Source organism: Phyllobates terribilis, unplaced genomic scaffold (genome assembly GCF_046119375.1).
Source record: "Phyllobates terribilis strain yellow unplaced genomic scaffold, ASM4611937v1 Scaffold_11__3_contigs__length_659146591, whole genome shotgun sequence".
Lineage (NCBI taxonomy): Eukaryota > Metazoa > Chordata > Amphibia > Anura > Dendrobatidae > Phyllobates > Phyllobates terribilis.
In genome coordinates, this window is record NW_027362771.1 from 554,275,065 (window position 1) to 554,298,183 (window position 23,119).

At 41.9% G+C, this 23,119-nt stretch overlaps 1 protein-coding gene across 2 annotated transcripts in view; it reads left to right on the plus strand.

Annotated features, from left to right (window-relative positions):
* LOC141166894 (aspartate aminotransferase, cytoplasmic-like) overlaps positions 1 to 23,119 on the plus strand; it is a 120,506-nt gene that overhangs the window by 17,749 nt on the left and 79,638 nt on the right. For both annotated transcript variants that reach the window (XM_073654064.1, XM_073654065.1), the window contains exons 5-7: positions 9,092 to 9,204; positions 10,193 to 10,294; positions 10,534 to 10,684. In XM_073654064.1, coding sequence (XP_073510165.1) covers positions 9,092 to 9,204; positions 10,193 to 10,294; positions 10,534 to 10,684 — 366 coding nt within the window. The remainder of the gene's footprint in view (positions 1 to 9,091; positions 9,205 to 10,192; positions 10,295 to 10,533; positions 10,685 to 23,119) is intronic.

Genomic DNA, 23,119 nt, shown 5'->3' on the forward strand with positions numbered 1-23,119 from the left:
AGATGTGGCTGTTGGTTGTGGCACATTTTCACCTTGGCCACGGCCTCATCCTCTGCCCGCACCATCACCAGAATGTCCAGTTCCACGTCCCTTGCCACGCGCCTTGCCCATTGTAAATGAAGTAAAATAGCTTACACTCGCACTGTCAATGGCAAAAGGGTAATAAAAAGGAGATTTGAACCGTGGAAGAGGAAAACTACAGTTCTCGTTATCTGGCCTACACCAGACTCTTTCAAACAGATATATTTGTTTCTGAACAGCCAGCGAGACACTCAAAAAGTTTTTTTTTATGCAAAAATGGCAAAAAAGTGGATAATACAGAGATTTGAACCATGGAACTGCAAAACCACAGTTATAATTTCCTGATGTATACCAGACTTGTTAAAATAGATATATTTGTGTCTGAACAGTCAGCGACACACTCAAACTTTTTTTTTTTTATGGAAAAAAGGCAAGCAGGTTGATAACACCCAGATTTGAACCGTGGAAGAGGAAAAACACAGTTCTAATTCTCTTACCTACACCAGACTCTTTTAAACAGATATTTTTGTGTCTGAACACTCACAGACACACTCGATTTTTTTTTTTTTGGGGGGGGGATACCAAAAGGTTAATAAGACAGGTATTTGTACAGTCTGACTGAGGGATAAAAAAAAAAGGATTTTTCCTGGCCCATGAGACCTGGGGCTAAGTCTAGCAATTTGAGCAGAAGCAGCACACAGGACTGTAATGCGGTGTTTGTTGGTATAACCACTGTGTCTCCTATACAGCCTGCCTGCCTGATATCTGGGATGGATATTAGTCCTGAGAAGGACTGTTTGTTTGACTTGGCAGGCTTTAGAGACCCTACACTTACTATTTCGCAGTATAAATCTCTCCCTAGCTCAGCAGCACTGACCCTACACTGTCTGATCCGGAGCGACTGTGTCCAAGATGGCGGCGCCCGGTTTTAAATACTCGAGGTGACGCTGTGCGGCCAGCCAATCACTGTAATGCCCACAAACAACATGGCTGCGGCATTACAGTGACTGGCTGGCAATCCCTGCATGTTCATTGGCTTTGTAAAGAGCAACAAACATGCAGGGCGGAGACACGAGCTCCCGCCCGAGTAACCCGAAAATGCTTGGTGCTCGCCGAACATCCCGAGTAGTGAGATGCTCGGGCGAGTACCGAGCAGTGTCGATCATGCTCGCTCAACACTAGATATTACCCATGATATTCTATGGGACTGTTCACATGTCCAATTTTTTCCTCAGACAGAGTAGACCGCGGAAAAAACTGGAGACATGTCCGATTTTGAACAAAGTGTAGGGTCAAAATCGGAAAGCAAGTCTATAGGTTCATGAAATACATCAAGCTGTACGTGGATGACATACAAGTGTAGTCTGATTTACACGGACTGGCAGAATGGGAAAAGATCGAGAATTTTTGTGCTTTTTTTCTCTCCATGTCCTAGAAAAACTGATGCCACTCTGATCAAATTCTGATCAAATACTGATCAGAGTCTGATCAGAATAAACAGATTATTTTTCTATGATGAAGAGAAAACAATCCTGTGACTCTACCTTAACAAATATAATGTGGACTCTGATATAACTCTTTTCGACTGAATACTTAGACATATCATCAAGATAGGATTCGTTAGCATCTAGTAGCTGGATCTCTCAGTTTAGGAAGAAAAGTTTGAAAGAGGTTTTCCAAGACTATTATTAAAATATGGCTGTTTTTTTTTTTTTACAAGAACAGTGCCACAGCTGTTTACAGTTTGGGTGTGGTATTGCAGCTCTGTCCCTAAATAAATACAGTCACCAGAAAAGATCCAAAATTAATAAAATCCCCACTACCAGACTCCCTATACAAATACAGACCCACCCGAAAAAACAGAACTCTGACCCACTAAACATACCCAGACTGGAACCAAACCTCTAAATAAATTGTCCTTAGTGAGCAAATGTAAAGAAAAGATACCAGACCCTCTAAACAAATACAGACCCCAGACCAAATCTGCAGATATGTATTTTCACGTTGCAGCTTTTAGCAGGGTGTTTAGTGTAAAATTACACAAAACAATGCAAAAAAAAATATTTTACCTATTTTTATGTGGAAAAAGAAATTTATATGAACACCCAAACAATGCCGAAAAATATTAGCATTTTCCCCCAACAAATAAGGCCTCAAACAGCCTCACTGGTGAAAACAATAAAAAAGTTACAGCCGCCTGAAATGTAGAAAGACAAAAATGTAAAAAAATTGGTTAGTCATTAAGGGATTAAAATATTGAAAACCAAATTAAAAGGGTTTTACGTAGTGGAAAACTCCTTTAATTTTGAAGGGAAACCTTCACCAATGATACTACGGGTGCTATTCATTATTTCAGGTTTTTTTTAGTCACTTTTCTTTTTTTGTCTTGAGGTGTTTGTGGATATTTATTGCATCAAATACTTCAAAACGGCACACAAAACGGTTCATGAATTTTGTGCAAAATAAAAAATGCTTTTTAAATTAGCCTTTTAGCTTTATTTTTTGACCCTTTTGTCCAAAAAATCATCAAAAATGTAACATATGAGCAAAAAATTACAGCCATACATAAAATCAGTCCTGGAGGGTTGTGGAATGATGGGGGGGGGGGGTGGTGGACTGTAGTACATTTGTATAAAAATGTAGCAACTTTTTAAAAAGTCGCAATTGATGAATCAGCTGAAAAGATCTGTAAAACCTCAAATCCCAATCATAATGACGAACTAAAAAAACAATAGGCGAGCACATAAAATAGACATTAAAAGAGGAGTAAAAATGAAATAAAAAACAGGCAAAAATCACCAAAAGCTCTACAAAAACAAACAAACAAACAAACAAACAAGCGTGAATGCAATAATGAATCCAGCCCTAAATTTGCATGTGGACTGAGATAAATACTCTTTGATGGCAGCGGAATGACGGGATTGTAGTACTCGGAAGTTCACTATCTATTCCTATGTAGTTTCTCACGATAAATATGATAAAAGAGATTTGTCTCAGAGGACCGATTTCTGCTCCTGTCACTGGATTGCTGTCATCACTGCCATTGTCTCAGCGCTTGTCCTAGGATGTAACCTAGGAAATCCTACTGCCAAGAGAAAAATTCTTCTGTATGGACATAGATACAGTATTAAAAGGCAAACAATGTCCATGATCGGGCAAAATGATGCAAATACGGGTGGGGGGCCTAAAAGGGTTAACTTTATATCTTAAAATTAATGTGTTGAGGACATGATTGGCCTCCTTAGTAACATATAAGTAAAACAAGTTCTCCTCTCAAATGTTAATGTCACTTTCCTCACAGACTGCGGAGGAGTTCTGTCTAAATAATGGCCACTTATGGAGCTGCATGGGACCGGACCAGTCCATCAGCCTCCTCCAATCATAAAACATCTTGCATAGGAGGCTGGTAGGCCGGTCTGGTCACATGCTCCTCCATAAGTGGCCATTTTGTGGACAGAATAGCTGTGCAGTCTGTAACAAATGAGGGGGAAGAACCTGTAATACTTAGATATTAGAAAGTTCCACCAAGTCATGTCCCGACCCCAACACATTTGTGTACAAGCCTTTAAATTGCAATTCTTCCAATATATAGGAACATATAAGCAGTTGCTGCTACTAGAGATTGTTGTACAAGCTTACTTTGTATTGGCGTGTACTTACTTTTTAACTGGTCACCTCTTTGTTTTATTGCTTCTTTTTTATATAACAAAAGGTGAACACCGATTCCATGCACTTATTTCAACAATGTCCTATCCTTTAATTCTTAAGGAATATAAGTAAAAGGAACACAGCTGAACCGAGCATGCATGTGTGTAGTGGAATTTGAAGGAATAGCTGTCAGTCTTTTTTTGATGCTAATTAGATGCCAATCAGAGACAACAATCACGCCAATAAAATTTTCATTTCAGGTAAAAAAAAATGTTACTTCTGAAATTAGCAATCCTAAAAATCAATATCAACCCTTTAAAGATCACATGACTTAGGGTAAAAGCCAAACCAGATACTCAATATGCAGACACGTGTTTCAGGGTGTTTGCCTCTTTTCAGTGCAAAGCAAGAGGTCTGATTTGACTTTGAGAGGACTTTGACTGGGATCTAAGGGGTAATGTCTCGTAATCAGCTAATGAAAGTCGCTTTGAATTTCAGAAAAATATTTCAGCATCGCCCAAATCAAAAAATGTTATACTTAGATTGGCACGAAGCAAGGAAAATGGCAGTCGGACGATTTTGTTGGGTTTAAAAGGGCCAGGGAGGGGTTAAAAGAAAAGAAATAAAAACAATTCTCACCCAGGCTTCATCTGTCTGCTTTGGTCTGGCCACTGGTATGGTCTTCACTAGTCCATCTTTGGCAACTTCTGGAACTCAGCATTTTTAGCGGCACATGAGGTCATAATGTCGTGGTATAGTCAGCACAGGAGATGCCGAAGATGCCGAGCGCAGGAAGACACCACAGAAACCAGGAAATGGAAGATGATGAAGGTGACCCACTGAAGACTGCATCTGTCACCAGACCATAGCAGACAACTGGACCAGAGTGGGGTTGCATGGTTAAATAGGTGAGAGTCAGGTGTGTATATTTTTGTTAATTTTTCTTTTCATATGTTTATTATACTCTGGGGTCTGGAGAGACCTCAGAACACAACAATATACATTTCATTCACATCAGATAAATTCAATGTGAATCGAATTTCCTAGACAAATTCTAGTGAATTCTAACTTCAGCAGATTTGCTCAATAGTAATTCGGGACATTTTCATTGAGAAAACTGCCCCTTTTTAGAAGACTATTTCTTATGCAATTTTGGGTGGTCTCCATGCTGAAGTTTTACTGTGTCAATTTTGAAATTTGTGATGTCATCACCGCGGCTAGAGTGCAGAACTTGGAGAGGCCACACCAGAACTGGAGCAGCAGAGGATTGTTTAGGAGAGTATTGCTTTTGATGCCCTATGCCAGGTGCGAAGCCTAGGGGGAAGGGACAGAGGCTGTTTCCTCAGGCACCAAACTCTATGGAGGAGCCTAATTTTGCCCCCCCCCTCCACTTCCACTACGTAGAGAGGCACAGGGAGCAGTGAGTGCTTGACTAGCAGTTGGTGAAATATATGTTTAAAGCAGCCAAGCTTTGACATCTAGGTCAGTGTCACCGGTTCCTATGTGGAGAGTAGTAGTCAAGCTGAGTGTGTCATCAGCTGCTGTGCTCTGCATATACAGCATCAAAGATGACAAAGCTTACTTCATCATACTGAGACCTGTGTCATCTCGGTCACTGCCTATCGATGACAAACTCATTTCGACTGATGCACTCTGCTTGGGTTGCAGCTGAGATGATGAAGGTTACGTTTTTATATACTTTTTCTAACCCAAACTAGGGTTATAGTTTGAACTATAGTTAAGACTAGGGTTAGCGTTAGGATTAAGGTTAGGTTTAAGGTTGGGGTTAGATATCGGACTAGGGTAGGGTTAGGACTAAAGTTAGGAAAAAGTGTAGATATAGGACTTGGACTAGTGATAGGGCTAACATTATTGGTGGGGTTAGGTTTAGGGCTGGAATAATAATATAGTTACATACAAAACTCACAAAAATGCAATTTAAAAAAAGAAAAAATATATAATTTTTTTTTTAAATTTTATGTATAATGGTTAGGGGTGCAAAATAGTTGCCTTGCCCTGGGCACTGGCAACCAATATTACGCCACTGTTCTACACATCTCCTTTAAACATTAACTGATCTGAGAAAAGTTGACCTTGGACATTTTGTCTGCCAGCCTAAATAACCCTACTCAGGAGTGTAACTTTAATTGGTGCAGGGATTGCAGTTGCACACGGGCCCTGGAGTCTAGGGGGCCCAAAAGATCCCTTTTGGCCCATATAAGACCAATACTATTAAAGAAAGACCCGTAATAGTTGGGACCCATTTGGAAATTTTGCACTGAGGCCCACAAGGCTCAAGTCACGCCACTGACCATATTCACAACTCAGCCAGTAACCTTGTATATGGCTTCAAGACTAGTTCTGTTACATAACCTAAATGACCCAGCCCCGCTCCTCACTTTGTTATGAGGTCTGGCTTAGTAGTTATCTAACATGGCCTCTTTGAGGTCAGGAATGCTCCTACATACAAAGACTTTGCAGTGATGACACTGGAACTTCCGCTTTCCCAAAATTCCCAATGAGGCCTTTAAACTTGGCATTTATAAACAAATTATCCTTGGCACGCTAATAACAATCCCAGCCGCTCCCGGGAGAGATCTCACTCAGTGCCATATATACAGCTGACTTCCCTCCCCCGCTGGCTTGAATTGTATTTTCTTTCTTCTGACCCTTAAATGCCTGCTGGGACCCCTGCCCACCTTCACAATCAATCACTATTTGTCTATTTTTATTCATTTCCTCCTTGTAGTTAAAGCTACCCCTTCTCCAATTTCTTTCTTTTTAACTTGTCTTATTTCACGACAGGAAGAGGTGGGTGGCTACTGCAGCCGGAGGAAAAAACAGGAGCCGAGTGGTGTATAGCTTACTGGGGTCTGTAGGCCGATGGTATTCAGACTAAATATAAATACGCTGCCATTCGGCCCTGTGCTCGGCAGGATGACACGCAATGTTATTGTATAGGATGGCACCTCCATTGTCTACTAACGTAATCTCTGTTTAGAGCAGTAGACGGCCATCAATGCAGCGGCACAGTATTTTATTTTGATGCCAAGTGTATCCGGATAGACAGTATGGAACAGCGGAAGCATTCATACACTTTCTGTCCCAGGACCTTTTAAAGTCAATAAGTCATTAGTTGATTTGAGCTTGGTGTGTAAGGTATCTTACTGTATTTTTGGGATCATTTGCCCTCATGATTAAAATTGGTTTATGATCAATTTATAGAGAAGAACGAATCTTTTGAAATTCTCCAAATTCATTGAATTATCCTATAAAATTCTATTCATAGCAAATCAACTCTCACCCATCAAAAATACTCCAATTGTCCCAAAAAATTAGTATAACTTTATTCTTTTTCCTACGTTACCCCTTAGACCTCAGTCCAGAGCCTCTCATGCAGCCAAATCAGTTCTCATACTTTGCACTGACGAGGGCCAACAGCCCGGAACACCGTGTCAGCAAATTGAGAATCTGATTTGGCTTTTATCCTAAGTCATATTGCACGACTCGTTAAAGGGTTGATTGTGACTTGTAGAATTGCTGCTTCCAATAGGCGGCGCTATAGAGTTAAAGTCCTCTTTTTCTCTGAAGAGGCAATTTGCATATTAAATTTCTCAGAGGAGCATTGCACGGCGAATTCGCCTCCTTACCTTGACATGCCAGAGCCGGTATGTCGCTCTCCACAAGGAGAAATGTTACCCTTTAGACTTATTTTTTCCTTCAAAAGCTATAATTCTTCATTGCTATACTGTCCAACACTATCTGTACATTTTTTTTCACTGTTATGTCTTTCACTCTTATCTCTATTGCTGAGCTGTGTGATGTGATGTCTTCTCACTGTCCAGATTCAACACAAAATGGCTCCTGCATTCCCTGCTTCTACTTTTATACAGGCTATAATAGTCCCTTCTCAACGGCTGTGCTATATAATATGATATGATAGCTGCAAAGCAGTATGAGGAACCCTGCCCAAATTATAATATTTCTGTGGCTGGTAGGTAATTCAGGCAAAACAATCGCAGATTGTTAGGATTTGCCAGGTTCAGCGAATTTCTAAAAATTCAAAATGTATTTGATTCACATCAAATCGATTCACTCATCTGTATTAATGTGTTCTTTCTACAGGCAAAGACCTGCTCTTTTGTGTGTTTTATAGATTTTTTTTATGCTCAATATTATGGTGACGGGCAGCAGACAGTCCTTTTAGTCAGCAATGACTCTTAGGAAAATCACGTCCATGTCCACCCTTGTGAGCCATTACAGTACCTCTCAAACTACAACCTTGGTTCCTCTGACTATTGACCAGCTCATACCCCATTTCTGCCCTCTCTGCGAGCAAAATGTTTAACACCAACTAAAGATGGTCACGTGGGGTGCAACGCAACGTGACCATGTAAAACCTAATCAACTACAGAAGATCCAAAGACCGGAAGGCCAGGTGGGAAGCTGCGCATCAGAAAGGGGTCAGGCCCTGGACTGGCGATTATATTCCCTTATTATTTATTAGCCCCTGGCCTCCGTTCCAGTTGTTATGTTTTGGGGTCTGGACAGACATCAGAATATAATAAACATCTAGATTTGGACAAGATTTATTCAGACTGAATTGAATCTGCCTGCCAAATCAAACAAACCTGACCGCAAATAAAATATGGGAGATTTTCCTATGCCCGAATGCAAAATCTGCTGTAACATGGTTCCCACCTACAATGTTATGAACAGGTTGGATATGCGCAAGAGTACAATAAGGTTGCAGGAGAAAAGGTGCCACCTAAGTTTAGTATCCGAGGTCAAAGAAGAAAACGAGCAGGTAGCAAGGTGTACTGTTCACCTTTTTGCACTGTGCAAACAGAGGGCAAGACTCCACTAGAGGCGTGATACCAAGAAATAGTGCGAACTCCCAGAGCTTCAAGCCACTATGGTTGTCCAACTCAACCCCCAGCCATGCATAATATTATGGAAAAGGAAGGAGATTCAAGAATCCTGCCCATCTTGAATCTCCTTCTCTCTCACCAGCTAGAGTATATAAACCCCATACTGTACTAAGTGCCTTATTGTAGCTGACGAAGACTCACCTAGTAGAGCTGGAGCGCGATATATGTGTTTTTTTACAACAAAATGGAATCTCACATTTGGATTCCACCTACCTTTCTCCATGGAGCCTCATTGCAAAAAATGCTCCTTCCATTTACATAGTATTCCCATCTACAATGTTCCAATGATAATTCCAGTGTGGTGGAGGGATCTTTATGCTCCTTCAGGCACCAGTGTCTGGGTGCGACTGTTAATTCTCCTGCTTTAGCTAAATCCCTGACTGGAGCCTGAGTGTGTACATAAAGGTATATTCGAAGATCAGCAATTATGAGCCTTATATTCAATATATTGATTATTTTTAGCCTTGACACTGTTTTTTTTTGTTTTGTAGACAGATACCGCTGGATATTTGAATCCGCTGGATTAACAGATATACGACCATACCGGTTTTGGGATAACAACAATATGGGCCTGGCATTACCAGAGATGCTGGAAGATCTGGAGGTAACATGAACGCAATATTCACATACAGTATGTTTCTGATATAATTTTTTTTTTGCTTTGTATAATACCCCTGATATTTAAGTCACAACTGAGCCCAAACAATGGTAGCTTCCCTAATTTAATGTCTTGAACACAGAGCATTACCTTTTCAAGTCATTTTCCAGAATAAGCTGTTATGTGTGTATATGAGAAATAATAATATCTTTGTATTATATGACTGGTATCCCGCATTTCTCATCAGTTTTCCCCGCTTTTGGCTCTATCTCTAATTTTCAGTTGTCTCTGAGCTAGTGAGTGTAGATTAGCTGCTATTATGTCTCCCATACATTGCATATACAGACATAAGGGATTCCTGCTCTACTAGCACATAGAGCAAGGAACATCAACAGTAGAAAGGACAATATACAGCAGTGCAGAGCTGTGTAGCTGTGAATCCAGCTCAGAATTGAGATAAAACATTTACTGGAAATAACAAATAATATGTCTGTGCCTTTTTCTTTCATTTTGCTGGCAGTCAATCCTGCCTGGACCAAAACGGATTCTAACAGTTTTTCCATGTTAATGACAAGTACAGAAGGAGGAGGAGAAGTGGTTTATAAGTGGGGAAAGAAGCATTTTTCTCTGATATGTTACAAATATTTTCTTATGCCACTATTTTCTCATACTATTGATTTATGGAAAGTTTGTTGAGACAATGACCATTTAAAGAGGCAGTCTAGGTTTGTTACAGTGGTCATCTGATTTGATTCTATATAATTAGCGGTGAACTGTAGGTAACATTGCTGTAAGCATTTAGTTTCCCTGCAGCTCCCCCACAGGAGAAATAAAGTATTACATAGTACTCATCGAAATGCATATCCATGCAAAGTCCTCCAGAGAGAGAGGTGGGGTGGGTCTCCCTCTATTAAATAAAAACTCTCTATTGAGTTTTCTAAGCCTGATAATCCTCTTTAAATATTGTGTCCTTGAAGGTTTTTTTTTCTCTTAGAGGTCCCCCGACTTTTCTATTGTTATGCTGCCAACATCCTGCAACCCAACTGGCATACAACTCAGCAGCAGTGACTGGACCCAGATAGCGGATGTCATGAGGGTAAGAGAGACGGTATTGCATTTCATTCATGTGTTGGCACTGAGATGGTCATGCACAATAGCCTAAATGCCGAGCAATGATATTTATGTCCAGGCTGATTACAGATGTTACTGTGTCAGTGAATGGTATATAAAACTGTGCTGTTGAGATATCGGAGCTGTGTCTGTAACGAGCCATGCACCTCAATGGTCGGTGCCATTTTTATTAATTTTCGTTAAGTATCTTTATATTCATTTTAGAGAAAGAACATGTTCCCATTCTTCTATCTTAAAGATCAGGGCCTGGGCTCCGGAGATGTGGATGTAGATGCTTGGTCTGTGCGTTACTTTGTATCTAAAGACTTCGAGCTCTTTTGTGCCCAATCATTCTCTGCAAGTTTTGGATTATATGGTGCGTATGGAAGATATAGGGTGCATAGAAAATGTGGTATGTGGTTTACTGTAGATATGCGTTGTGTACAATACACTATATATTGTGTGTACAGTTTGAGCATAGATTATAACGTGTATGTAGAGTTTATATAATGGCAATAATGATTATATAGTAAATGCAGAGATTATATGGTACGGTACGTGTACAGATTATACAATCTATGCAGAGATTGTACAGTGCCGGTGTGTGACGTCATCTCCTACGGAGACCACTGTCATGTCCCATGATTTAGAAATCATACAGACAGTATTGTATTATAATTGTGTTATGTTGCCTTGAAATAAGGTTTGCCCCTTTTAGAAGTTTGTCTTCCCTCTCTCCATGTAGCTCTGATATCAGTAACCCCTCCCTCCCTTATTCTTCATTCTTCTTCCTCATTCACTGTTTGTCAGCCATCTTAGAAGCTCATGTGTTTGCATGTTTGGTTCAGAAAAGTCTTTTTTACCTACTGTATGTGTGTATAACTACAAGAATTTAGTTGTAAAATAAATCTTCTGAAATACTTGCCTCCTGCAGTCGAGTTTAAACTATCTCACAATGTATCTACGTGTGAGAACTGGTTCATACTGAGGCACCCTAGAAACAGTCCCTCAAGCACCTTACACTTAAAGCTGAGTTATAGACTTAGAAAAGCCACAAAACCTACACATTTTGGAAAAACAATATTTTCCAACGTTAAGGTATTGCTTTCTCTTGTTTCTTGCCTCATTTTATAGTGTTCCAGCCCGCATAATAATAATAATGTGTGCAGGTGGGTAAATAGCTGGCTGAGTGATAGAAAGCAGAGGGTGGTTATCAATGGAGTAAGCTCAGGGTGTGTCAGGGTTACTAGCGGGGTGCCTCAAGAGTCTGTCTTGGGCCCTATATTATTTAATATATTTATTAATGATCTAGTGGAAGGGTTGCATAGTAAAATAGCAATATTTGCTGATGATACTAAACTTTGTAAAGTAGTTAATACAGATGAGGATAGGGCACAGCTACAGGAGGATTTAGATAAATTGGGGAGTTGGGCCAAAAAATGGCAAATGGGGTTCAATGCCGATAAATGTAAGGTCACGCACATGGGAAAGAAAAACAGCAGTCACCCATACATATTAAATGGGAAACCGTTGGGGAAATCTGACATGGAGAAGGACCTGGGCGTCTTGGTTAACAGCAAATTAAATTGAACGCCCAGTGTCAGGCAGCAGCTGCGAAGGCAAATAGAGTCATGGCATGCATCAGAAGAGGAATAGGGGCATATGATGAGAACATTGTTCTTCCTCTGTATAAAGCGCTGGTAAGGCCGCACTTAGAATATTGTGCACAGTTCTGGGCTCCGGTGCTCAGGAAAGACATATTGGAGCTAGAGAGGGTACAAAGGAGGGCGACTAAGGTAATAAAGGGAATGGAGGGACTAGAATACCCAGAGAGGTTGTCAAAATTAGGCCTATTTACGTTGGAAAAGAGAAGGCTTAGGGGAGACCTCATAAACATGTATAAATACATCAGGGGGCAGTACAGAGATCTCTCCCATGACCTGTTTATACCAAGGATGGTGACAAAGATGAGGGGGCACACTATGCGTCTGGAGGAAAGGAGGTTCCTGCACCAGCATAGAAGGGGATTCTTTACGGTCAGAGCCGTGAGACTCTGGAACTCTCTGGGAGAGGAAGTGGTGATGTCTAACTCACTTAATGAGTTCAAAAGAGGCCTGGACGCCTTTCTTGAGAACAATAAAATTACATCTTATGCTTAGTGATAGTTAATTAATCCAGGGATTTAATCTGACTGCCAGATTGGAGTCGGGAAGTGAATTTTTCCTCAATGATGTAAATTGGCCTATACCGCATGTTTTTTTTTTGCCTTCCCCGGGATCAACGCTGCGGAATAGCTGCAGTGCACAAGAAATAGGCTGAACTGGATGGACGCTTGTCTTTTTTTCGTCCTTATAAACTATGTAACTATGCATAGAGGGAAAATGCATGGAAAGGCAACTTGACAACTATAGAGTTGAGCTTTATACTCACAATTATGCTAATGTCCAAAAGTGTTAAATATATGGTATTCCTTTATTGGAATTCTTTATAATGAACTGTGTTATTAATTACTAATAAAACAATAAGAGTATTAGTAAATATACAGTGAGTACGGAAAGTATTCAGACCCCTTCACATTTTTTACTCTTTGTTTCATTGCAGCCATTTGGTACATTCTAAAAAGTTCATTTTTTTCTCATTAACGTACTCTGCATGCCATCTTGACTGAAAAAAACCCAGAAATGTAGAAATTTTTGCAAATTTATTAAAAAAGAAAAACTGAAATATCACATGGTCATAATTATTCAGACCCTTTGTCAGACACTCATATTTAAGTCACATGCTGTCCATTTCCTTATGATCCTCCTTGAGATGGTTCTACTCCTTCACTGGAGTCCAGCTGTGTTTAATTAAACTGATAGGACTTGATTTGGAAAGGCACACACCTGTCTATATAAGACCTCACAGCTCACAGTGCATGTTAGACCAAATGAGAATCATGAGCTCAAAGGAGCTGCCCAAGGATCTCAGAGACAGAATTGTGGCCAGGCACAGATCTGGCCAAGGTTACAAAAGAATTTCTGCATTACTCAAGGTTATTAAGAGCACAGTGGCCTCCATAATTCTTAAATGGAAGAAGTTTGGGACCACCAGATGTTAAGGGGACGTTTGCAGACAACTTTATTATAATGGAACGCAACCGAACCCGGGGTCCGCAATGCAGCCTGGTGGACTGCTGCCGAACTCCTTCTGGGTGTGAAGGAAAAAACGAACAGAATATCAATCCCTTCCGTGTTACAGCACACTGGAACGGGTATAGAAATTCGCACTATCTCCGTTAGCAGCACGAGAAATATGCGGTAAAAAACTATCTGTAGTCCTGTTACAGCACAGGGACTACACTGGTGGCGCTAGGATGCGTGTGTGACTACGCCGACGGGTACACGTGCCTCCCACCTGGCGTGCTACCGGACTGAACAGTACTGCTCCACATGGCTGACAGGCGATAGCCGTGGATAGGACATCTGCAGACTGCTCGGGTGTTAGGCGAACCCCTTGGCAGAGCCAGACTGCTAGACGAAGCTACCTGCCTATTTCCACTAGCCTACCTATTTCCACTACACCTGCCTATGGAAACTACTCGTGGAACACAGTCGTCCACACAACAGCGTACTGCTCAATGATCAAAGCGTGCCGCCATGTTTTTGGGCTGGCCTTTTAAAGACTAAGCCCTGCCCACCGTCGCACCATTGGTGACGCCACCCGTGGACCAATCAGGCGGTGCCAGGTCACCAGGTCAGGTAGTTGCCAAACCACCGATCACGGTCCGCCAGGTATTTTTTTTCCACAAAAATTTTCTTTTTTCATTTTTATGGATTAATTTGTGAAGCACCTGGGGGTTCAAAATGCTCACCACCCATCTAGATAAGTTCTCTGGGGGGGTCTAGTTTCCAAAATGGGGTCACTTGTGGGGGAGCTCCAATGTTTAGGCACACAGGGGCTCTCCAAACACAACATGGTGTCCGCTAACAATTTGAGCCGATTTTCCATTCAATTTGTTAGCGGAAACCATGTCGCGTTTGGAGAGCCTCTGTGTGCCTAAACATTGGAGCTCACCCACAAGCGACCTCATTTTGGAAACTAGACCCCCCAGGGAACTTATCTAGATGGGTGGTGAGCATTTTGAACCCCCAGGTGCTTCACAAATTAATCCGTAAAAATGAAAAAAGAAAATTTTTGTGGAAAAAAAATACTTTTTCATTATGAATCAATTTGTGAAGCACCTGGGGGTTCCAAGTGCTCACTATGCATCTAGATAGGTTCCTTAGGGGGTCTAGTTTCCAAAATGTAGTCACTTGCGGGGGAGCTCCAATGTTTAGGCACACAGGGGCTTTCCAAATGCAACATGGTGTCCGCTAACAAATTGAATAGAAAATCGGCTCAAATTGTTAGCGGACACCATGTTGCGTTTGGAGAGCCCCTGTGTGGCTAAACATTGGAGCTCCCCCACAAGTGACCCCATTTTGGAAACTAGACCCCCCAGGGAACTTATCTAGATGCATAGTCAGCACTTTAAACCCCCAGGTGTTTCACAAATTGATCTGTGAAAACGAAAAAGTACTTTTTTTTTTCACAAAAATTTTCTTTTAGCCTAAATTTGACTTTTGGAGCTAATTTTCCATTCAAAAAGTGAAATGGCGCTCCTTCCCTTCTGAGCCCTGCCGTGCGCCCAAACAGTGGTTTATGACCACATATGAGGTATCGGTGTACTCAGGAGAAATTGCCCAACAAATTTTAGGATGCATTTTATCCTGTTACCCATGTGAAAATTAAAAAATTTAGGCTAAAATAAAATTTTTGTTAGAAAAATTAAAATGTTCATTTTTTTCTTCCATGTTGCTTTAGTTCCTATGATGCACCTGAAGGGTTAATAATCTTCTTGAATGTAGTTTTGAGTAGCTTGAGGGGTGTAGTTTTTGGAATGGTGTCACTTTTGGGTGTTTTCTGTCATGTACACCCCTGAAAGGGAATGTGATGTGGTCACTAAAAAAATGGTTTTGTAAATTTTGCTGGAAAAAAGATAAATTGCTGATGAACTTTGAACCCTTCAAACTTCCTACCAAAATTTTTTTTTTCTCCAAAATTGTGCTGATGTAAAGTAGACATGTGGGAAATGTTATTTATTAACTATTTTGTGTCACATCACTCTCTGGTTTAGCAGAATAAAAATTTCAAAATTTTTGCCATATTTTTGATTTTTTCACAAATAAACACAAATATTATCGACCTAAATTTAATACTAACATGAAGCCCAATATGTCATGAAAAAACAATATCAGAATCGCTAGGATCCGTTGAAGTGTTCCAGAGTTTTTACTTTGTAAAGGAATACTGGTCAGAATTGACAAAAATGCCAAGGTCTTTAGGGTCAATATAGGCTGAGTCCTGAAGGCGTATACTTATGACCATGTAATATTTCCGTACCCACTGTATATATATGTATTATATATGTATATATATGTAATATATATATATATGTGTGTATATATATAATATTTATAGGCTTAAAAATATTTCTATTTTTCAATGTGACTTACATGACTTTAAGGCTGTGATTCATTATTGTCTTTGTGCCTGTTTTTTTTGTCTAGTTTTGTGTGTTTTGCGCTTTTTTTGTTTTCATCCAATTCATGATTCTGTTTGCGCTTTTGTTAAAAGGGGTTTTCCCACAAATAATGTACATTTTAATCAATAGATCTTGGAATAAACATGAGTTACACAATTGGATGTGTTGAATAGAAATGTTCCTGTGCAGAGATAATCTTATAAATGTGCCCCTGCTGTGTACTGTGTAATGGCTGTGTCTGACCCTGAAGGAACACGGCCATTACACAGTACACAGCAGGGGCACATTTATAAGATTATCTTAGCACAGAATTTTTTTTTAAACACATCCAATTGTGGAAATTATTATTATTCCAAGATCTATTAATTAAAATGAACTTTGTTTATGGGAAAACCCCTTAAGTTTGTCATATGTGATTGCCTGTTTTTCTAATTTTATTTCTGCTTTGCGGGTGGAGGCTAGCAATTCCAGATGTTTTCGCCTGACTCATCAATTGTGATTTTTTTTTTTTTAAAAAAATGACAAAATTTGGTACAACTTTAATCCAGTGTCCCTCTGGAATTATTTTCTGCACTTAAATCAAAAGTTGAATCTTTTTGTGACATTTTGAAAAAGTTGTAACTTTTTGTTCAAAAGTCGCAAAAAATGAGAAGTGGCAGGAAAAAAGCCCATTTTTGACTTTGCACCAAATTCATTAACACCGCGCTCTATTTTGATGAATTTGGTGCAATAAATGCCAGTGAATATAACCTTTAATTTATTAATATAAAAAATATAAACATATACAAAGACTAACACCAACTACATATGGAAGCTTAAGGGGACAATGTCTATCCCTGTTCAGTCTCTCACTCTTTTCCAACCTTACCGCAGAGGTTGGCACCCTAGACCTGTACAATTGGCGCCCCCACTCACTGACGGCTCACCCTTCCTGCCCTGTTGTACCATGTATGCAGGAGGGACCAAGAGGATTATTCAGAAAAGTGCTAGTGCAGTTCAATTGAAAAAAGGGATTATATTATCATACAAACTGGTATCAAAGAGCAACAAAGTACCAAGAAGATTATTCAAAAATGCTACAGCAGTTCATTTAAGAATAATGCATTCTATTGCCATACAATTAGTATCAAAGAACCACAAATACACTGTGTAGCACCTTAGTGGAAAGAGTGATGCTGTTTATCAGACCTTCATGAACCTAGTTTGGTCAACCAAATCACAAATAAGATAAGCCACCATTGTTTGGAGGTCTTTAAAGCCCTCACAAGACTCTTTGAATTAAAAAATCGAGAACAAACATGAATCATCACAATTCAGTGACTCCATTGTGTTAAAGAGTCATATACAATGGGTCAGTTTTACAAAGCTCATTACCATATATTTAACTCAATGTGTTTCCCCTTGTCTCAAAGTTCATCAGGAGTGATGTTTCAGGTATTAGAGAAAGAACATAGAAATTGAATACTTAGCTAATCAACAGGATAATGCTATCTCGAGTAAGGAAGTCATCTGGTAAGACCCCTCTAGTTGCTAAGGGTTTGTTCCCTCAGGATGGTCTTCATGTTGATGAATAGATCTAATCCCTTTATATAAACTCCTCCATAGATGGCGAGCGTTCCAACAGTATATTACTCTTACAGTAATGTTAATTAATATCCTCCCCCAGGGGAATTAACCCCCAGAAAAATTAATTAGAGTTCCATATAAAGTTATAAGAATGTAATCTTTATTCACAATTCATTAAAACAAGGATCAAAAAACATGACCTCGATAAAAGTATAGCTAAAAAACAGTCAATGCCTCTAGAGGGCTCCACAGTAAGATCAAATCCAAGTATAGTAAATCTCACCAATGTATGGTAAGCCAAAAAATCAATAAATAACTATTCAAAATTAGCCAACAATTCATTCATAGAAAAATATACAGCAAAAAATGAATGTAATAATACCCTATTGATGCTCCCCCTGGGCCGTGGGGTACTCGGTGTCGGGTCGGTCGTTGGTAGAGGAGATGTCACAGTGGCGTGACCCGGTCCGTGACCCAGGGCGGTCAATAAAAGGAGATATTTACAGGGGATTTATAGTTTTTATATACAGTTCGTGATGCCACCTGTGGTATGCAGCTTAAGGGAGCCGCTGCTGCGGAGCAGGTCCTCTGGAGCTGTTGTTAATGCAGCAGAGTTAGTTCGGCTCTCCACAGGTAGAGCTTAGCTCCAGGGCAGTGTAGATGTTGCTGTTATGGAAGTAGCACTCGTGGTGCAGTGTAGTGCAGAGGATGGCGCAGTTAATAATTAGTTCACAACTTAATGGCGGTTTCCTCTTATCTTTACTTGCGGTGGTTAGGCAGACCGGGGCACGGGTACTAGCTGGTAGTAGAGGTCCGGGCGGCCTGGAAGCTAGTTGGGGATCCACCTCGCCAGGTGGAGTTGTAGGCCTTCCCTTTGCGCTACCTCTTTGGCCCTGCTGCTTATAGCTGTGCTGCGGCCCTCATCCCTGAGTAAAACGTCTTTGTGCTCACCCGTATGGCAGGCAGCTCGAGCCTTCCTGGAGTGTCGCTCCCACGTGGCGGTGCTGGGCCCTATCGTGCTGCTGAGCCTCTGGGCATCTGATGGGGCCAGGAGACCTGTAGTCTCCTGCCCTCCGGTTTCTTCTGCTGGGCCTTCGGTGCCCCACAACCTCGGACTCCGGTGTCCGGTTCTTCTGCGCTTCCTCTGGGGTGAACTGCCGCGCAGCTCCACTCCCTAGGTCCTTCCTCGTCGACGTCCTGACTTCAACTCCTGTCTGCTCTCCTCACACTAACTAACCCCGCCTCCAGATCCCGTTTCGAAGGGGAGGAGCTGGTCTGGAGCCAGAAAGTGTTGCATGCTAGCAAAACCTGATTAGGGGACCCCTCCTTGCTTCCTGGCATGGCATCACCCCCTTGTGAGGGAGGCAATGCCACTGTGGCAACCGGACTCCTGGGGTGCCACACTAGTAATAGATGATCCATGTCACAGACATACAGATGCAAAAAAATAATGCACCTGAACAGGAGTAGCATGCCTCATTCCTGAATTCTTATATTGTAGCATATAACCCCGTAAAAAGCATGTATTGGGCTGCAATAGGCATACCAAACTTCCCAATGTCATATATAATGGCCCAGTACATAAGGTAAAAGAGAATTTTACTACCTGTGGATAAATGTATGAAGATTCGTGGTTCCCTCTCATCCCAACGCGCGTTTCACCTCTCTTCTTCCGGAAACAGCTGGACATGTATAATTTCTTACCGTAATGTGTGTAATCAGTTTTGGGGCTAGGAATGCATCACTAATAAGAATCATGCTAGTCTGCATGTAATTGTGCGCTTCAATCGCAGCCGCACATAACTGTAACTGACTCAAAACAAGAGCCAATGCGTATCACTGTGCGTTCCACGTGATTGGGGGCCTGTCAAGTCAAGAGTGTAACATCCCTGGCGGCGTGCTTGCATGGTTCATCGCCTCCCACCATGCAAGTCTGCAATCTTACCTGTCAGTCCATGCTGCACTCTTTGCTCCAGTACCTGCTGTGTCCATGTCTCTTGTCTGATTGCTTAGGGCGTCGGCGCAGCTTTCTGCTTGTTTCTTATAGCTACTGAGTGCACAGTCCTAATGCGTCCCCAGCCTATTGCTGTGAGTCACTGGATACTTAAACCCCCTCCTCCCAGTAGGAGCTGCCTGAGTAACACTTTCACTCAGTTTGTCCTTTGCAACTGAATTGCCAGGTCCTGTCCTGTATCTAGTCAGTTCCGCCACCCTGGGGGCTGTATACCCAGGCCTGTTACCTGTCTGTTTCTGCCACCCTGGGGTCTGAGTTCCCAGGCTCGTTTCTGTATCTTGTTTCTGGTTCAGTTCCTGTCTGAACAGTGTTTTAGCCCGTTTCTTGTTTGTTTCTATGTTTGTATCTTCCTTTTCCTGCAGTGTCTGAACCTGCACCTAGCTCCAATTTGTTGTCTCTGTACTGTTTGTGAGTTTGGTGTCCACTCGCCACTTCATAGTAAGTACCTTGTGTGTGTCTGGTTCTGCTCGTTCTGTTTCCCTGCCTCCGTGTTTACCTCCTGTGTTCTAGCTATCTTCCTGTGTTTTCCAGTCTGTTCCATGTGAACAGAGCCCTGTCCTGTCTACCTGCGGTTCCGCTCTGCCCTGCTTGTTTATCGCACCTCCGGTTCCGCTCCGCTCTGCTTCTCCACTGCATCTGCGGTTTTGCTCCGCTCTACTTGTTCACCGCATCTGCGGGTTTTGCTCCGCTCTGCTTGTTTACCACATCTGCGGGTTTTGCTCTGCTTTGCTTGTTCACCGCATCTGCGGGTTTTTGCTCTGCTTTGCTTGTTCACCGCATCTGCGGGTTTTTGCTCTGCTTTGCTTGTTCAGCGCATCTGCGGGTTTTGCTCTGCTTTGCTTGTTCGCCGCATCTGCGGGTTTTGCTCTGCTCTGCTTGTTGATCGCATCTGCGGGTTTTGCTCCGCTCTGCTTGTTCCGGTTTTGCTCCGCTCTGCTTGTTCTCCGTACATGCAGTTTTGCTCCGGTCTGCTTGTTTACCGCACCTGCGGTTCTGCTCCGCTTTGCTTGTCCACTGCATCAGCGGTTTTGCTCCGCTCTACTTGTTCACCGCATCTGCGGGTTTTGCTCTGCTTTGCTTGCTTACCGCATCTGCGGGTTTTGCTCTGCTTTGCTTGTTCACCGCATCTGCTGGTTTTGCTCTGCTTTGCTTGTTCACCACTTCTGCGGTTTTGCTTTGCTCTGCTTGTTCACCGCACCTGCGGTTTTGCTCCGCTCTGCTTGTTCACCGCACCTGCGGTTTTGCTCCGCTCTGCTTTTTCACTGTACCTGCAGTTCTGCTTTCCTAGTCCACCGCACTCGCGGCTCTGTTCCTGTATCCCAGTCTGAACAGGTCCCTATCCAGCCAGCGTTCATACCTGCCAGTATCTGCCTGTCGGCATACCAGCGTGCCTGCCTGTACCTGCCTGTCTGCATGCCAGCAGTACCTGCCAGTGTCCACCTGTCTGCATACCAGCCGTGCCTGCCAATATCTACCAGTCTGCATACCAGCCGTGCCTGCCAGTGCCCGCCTGTCTATATGCCAGTCTAGCCTGCCTGTTCCTGCATTTCCCAGTGTGGGTCAACAGCTGTGACCGAGGTCTGACCTGGAGTATCACCTGGTCCCTCTGCTCGGTTCCTCCCTGGTTCACGGAGTCGACTGAGCCGCCGTGCGACCTTGGTCGGACCGGGTTGATACTTAGTTACGCCCCTCCAGGCACTTCTCGGTTCATGGTCCAGAGGGATCACTAATCACGCTCACGCCAGTCAGTCCGGGCGCGAGCGTAACAAAGAGCGTGTCACTGTGGGCTCCAAATTGAATCCTACAATCCAGAGAAGCGTCATGCGTTTCACCATCAATTTACATGGAGCGCACAGCTCAGGTAACTAAATGGCCATCCGCAACATGCAAGATGGTTACCATGGTAGCGACGCAGGTATACTGTACATCAGCAGCATTAACATATAGTTTGGTACAAAGATTTAGTATTATAATCAAAGTTTGGGGATAAAAAAAAATTATGATGAAAGGGTACAAAACTAACTAACTAACATAACTAACATTGGTAAAGTCTTTCATATCAGTAATAGATGCAACTCCTGAATGGGAGTAGATAACAAATCAAAAGACAACCATACCCATTTGGGTCAATGTGTCATGGTCAGGTAATTCATAAGGTAGATGACATTGTCATAAATAGTTTTTCATGGGAGGCAAAGTTACACATAACATCCAAACTGTAACTGTTCATTTAGTCCCTTAGGCTTAATAGAGTCCATCCTGTAACTCCATCTAAGTTCCTTTTGAAGGATCTTTTGATCCCAATTCCCTCTTCTGATGGAGGGGGCTATTACTTCAATAACTGAAAATGTGAAGGAACCAAGATCCCCTAGATGTTTCTCTCTCACATTTCTTGAAATGGGTGTATCTCTGGCATTTCTGATATCACCTATATGGTCGCCTACTCTCCTTCTAAACTCCCTTTTGGTGTTACCAATATAATTACAAGGACAGGAACATTGAACTAAATAGATCATTCTCATTGTTTTACAATTGGCAAAATGCTTGTTCTAATAGCTTATTCCCGTGCTGGCACTAACAAATTGATCCCCCACCTTCACAAACTTGCAAAAATTAACCACACTTAAAGGTGCCACATCTTCTTTGATCCAGCCATGTGCCACTGCCAACCTTCTTTGGAGGAGTGTGGGTTGCTTTGGCAAGTTGGTCCCTAATGGAGCTACCTCTTCTAAAGGTGATATTTGGAGTATTGGCCAGAAAGTCAGTTATCTCAGTATTTGCCACAAAATGTCCAAATGTCTGTCTAATATTTGTCTGACTTCTGTAGAGCAGTCATCATCATTGCCTATCACCCTAAGGAAGGGATCCCCCATGTCCTTATATTTTGGTCTCAATAAACTTGTCCTAGTGCAAGATGATGCACTGCCAAAGGCATCACTGAATATATTCCTAGGATAACCCCTTTCAAGAAATCTTTTTCAATCGCCTGGCTTGGGCATGGAAAGTTTGTGGCGAGAAAAATTTCTCCGGGTCCTTCGGCATTGTCCCTTAGGGATACCCCTCTTGAGGCTGAAGGGATAATGATATTCCCATCTCAACAGATTGTTTGTTGAGGTGGGTTTACTAAAAAATTTTGTCTGAAGTCGCCCGTCTCCGTCTTTTACGATGTTAATGTCCAGGAAGTCAAACGATCTAAGATTACACTCTGATTTTAGACCTATATCATTGATGTTAAGCTACCGGACAAAGCCAACAAAGGAGGTTGCATCACAAGTTCAGAGTACATTAATATTGTCTATGTAGTGCCCCCAGAATAATATCTGGGTGCACCACCAGAACAACCCTCCAAACACAATTGTGTCCTCCCATTAACCCTGGAGTAAATTTGTGTATTTAGGAGCACATGGGCTCCCCATAGCTGTGCCCCTGAGCTGGTGGTAAAACGTGTTGTCAAACACACAAAACTTTTGAGTCAATATGAATCTTAGAAGTCTACAGACAAATTCATTGTGTGGGGTTAGATGTACTCCTAAAACTCGGAAGTCTGAATCCCGATCTCATGTGGGATGTTACTGTATAAGGCTTCTACGTCAGTTGAAGCAAATAATACATTGTCATCCACGGCCAAGTCTTCAATTTTCAACAAAAGGTCCAGTGTGTCACTT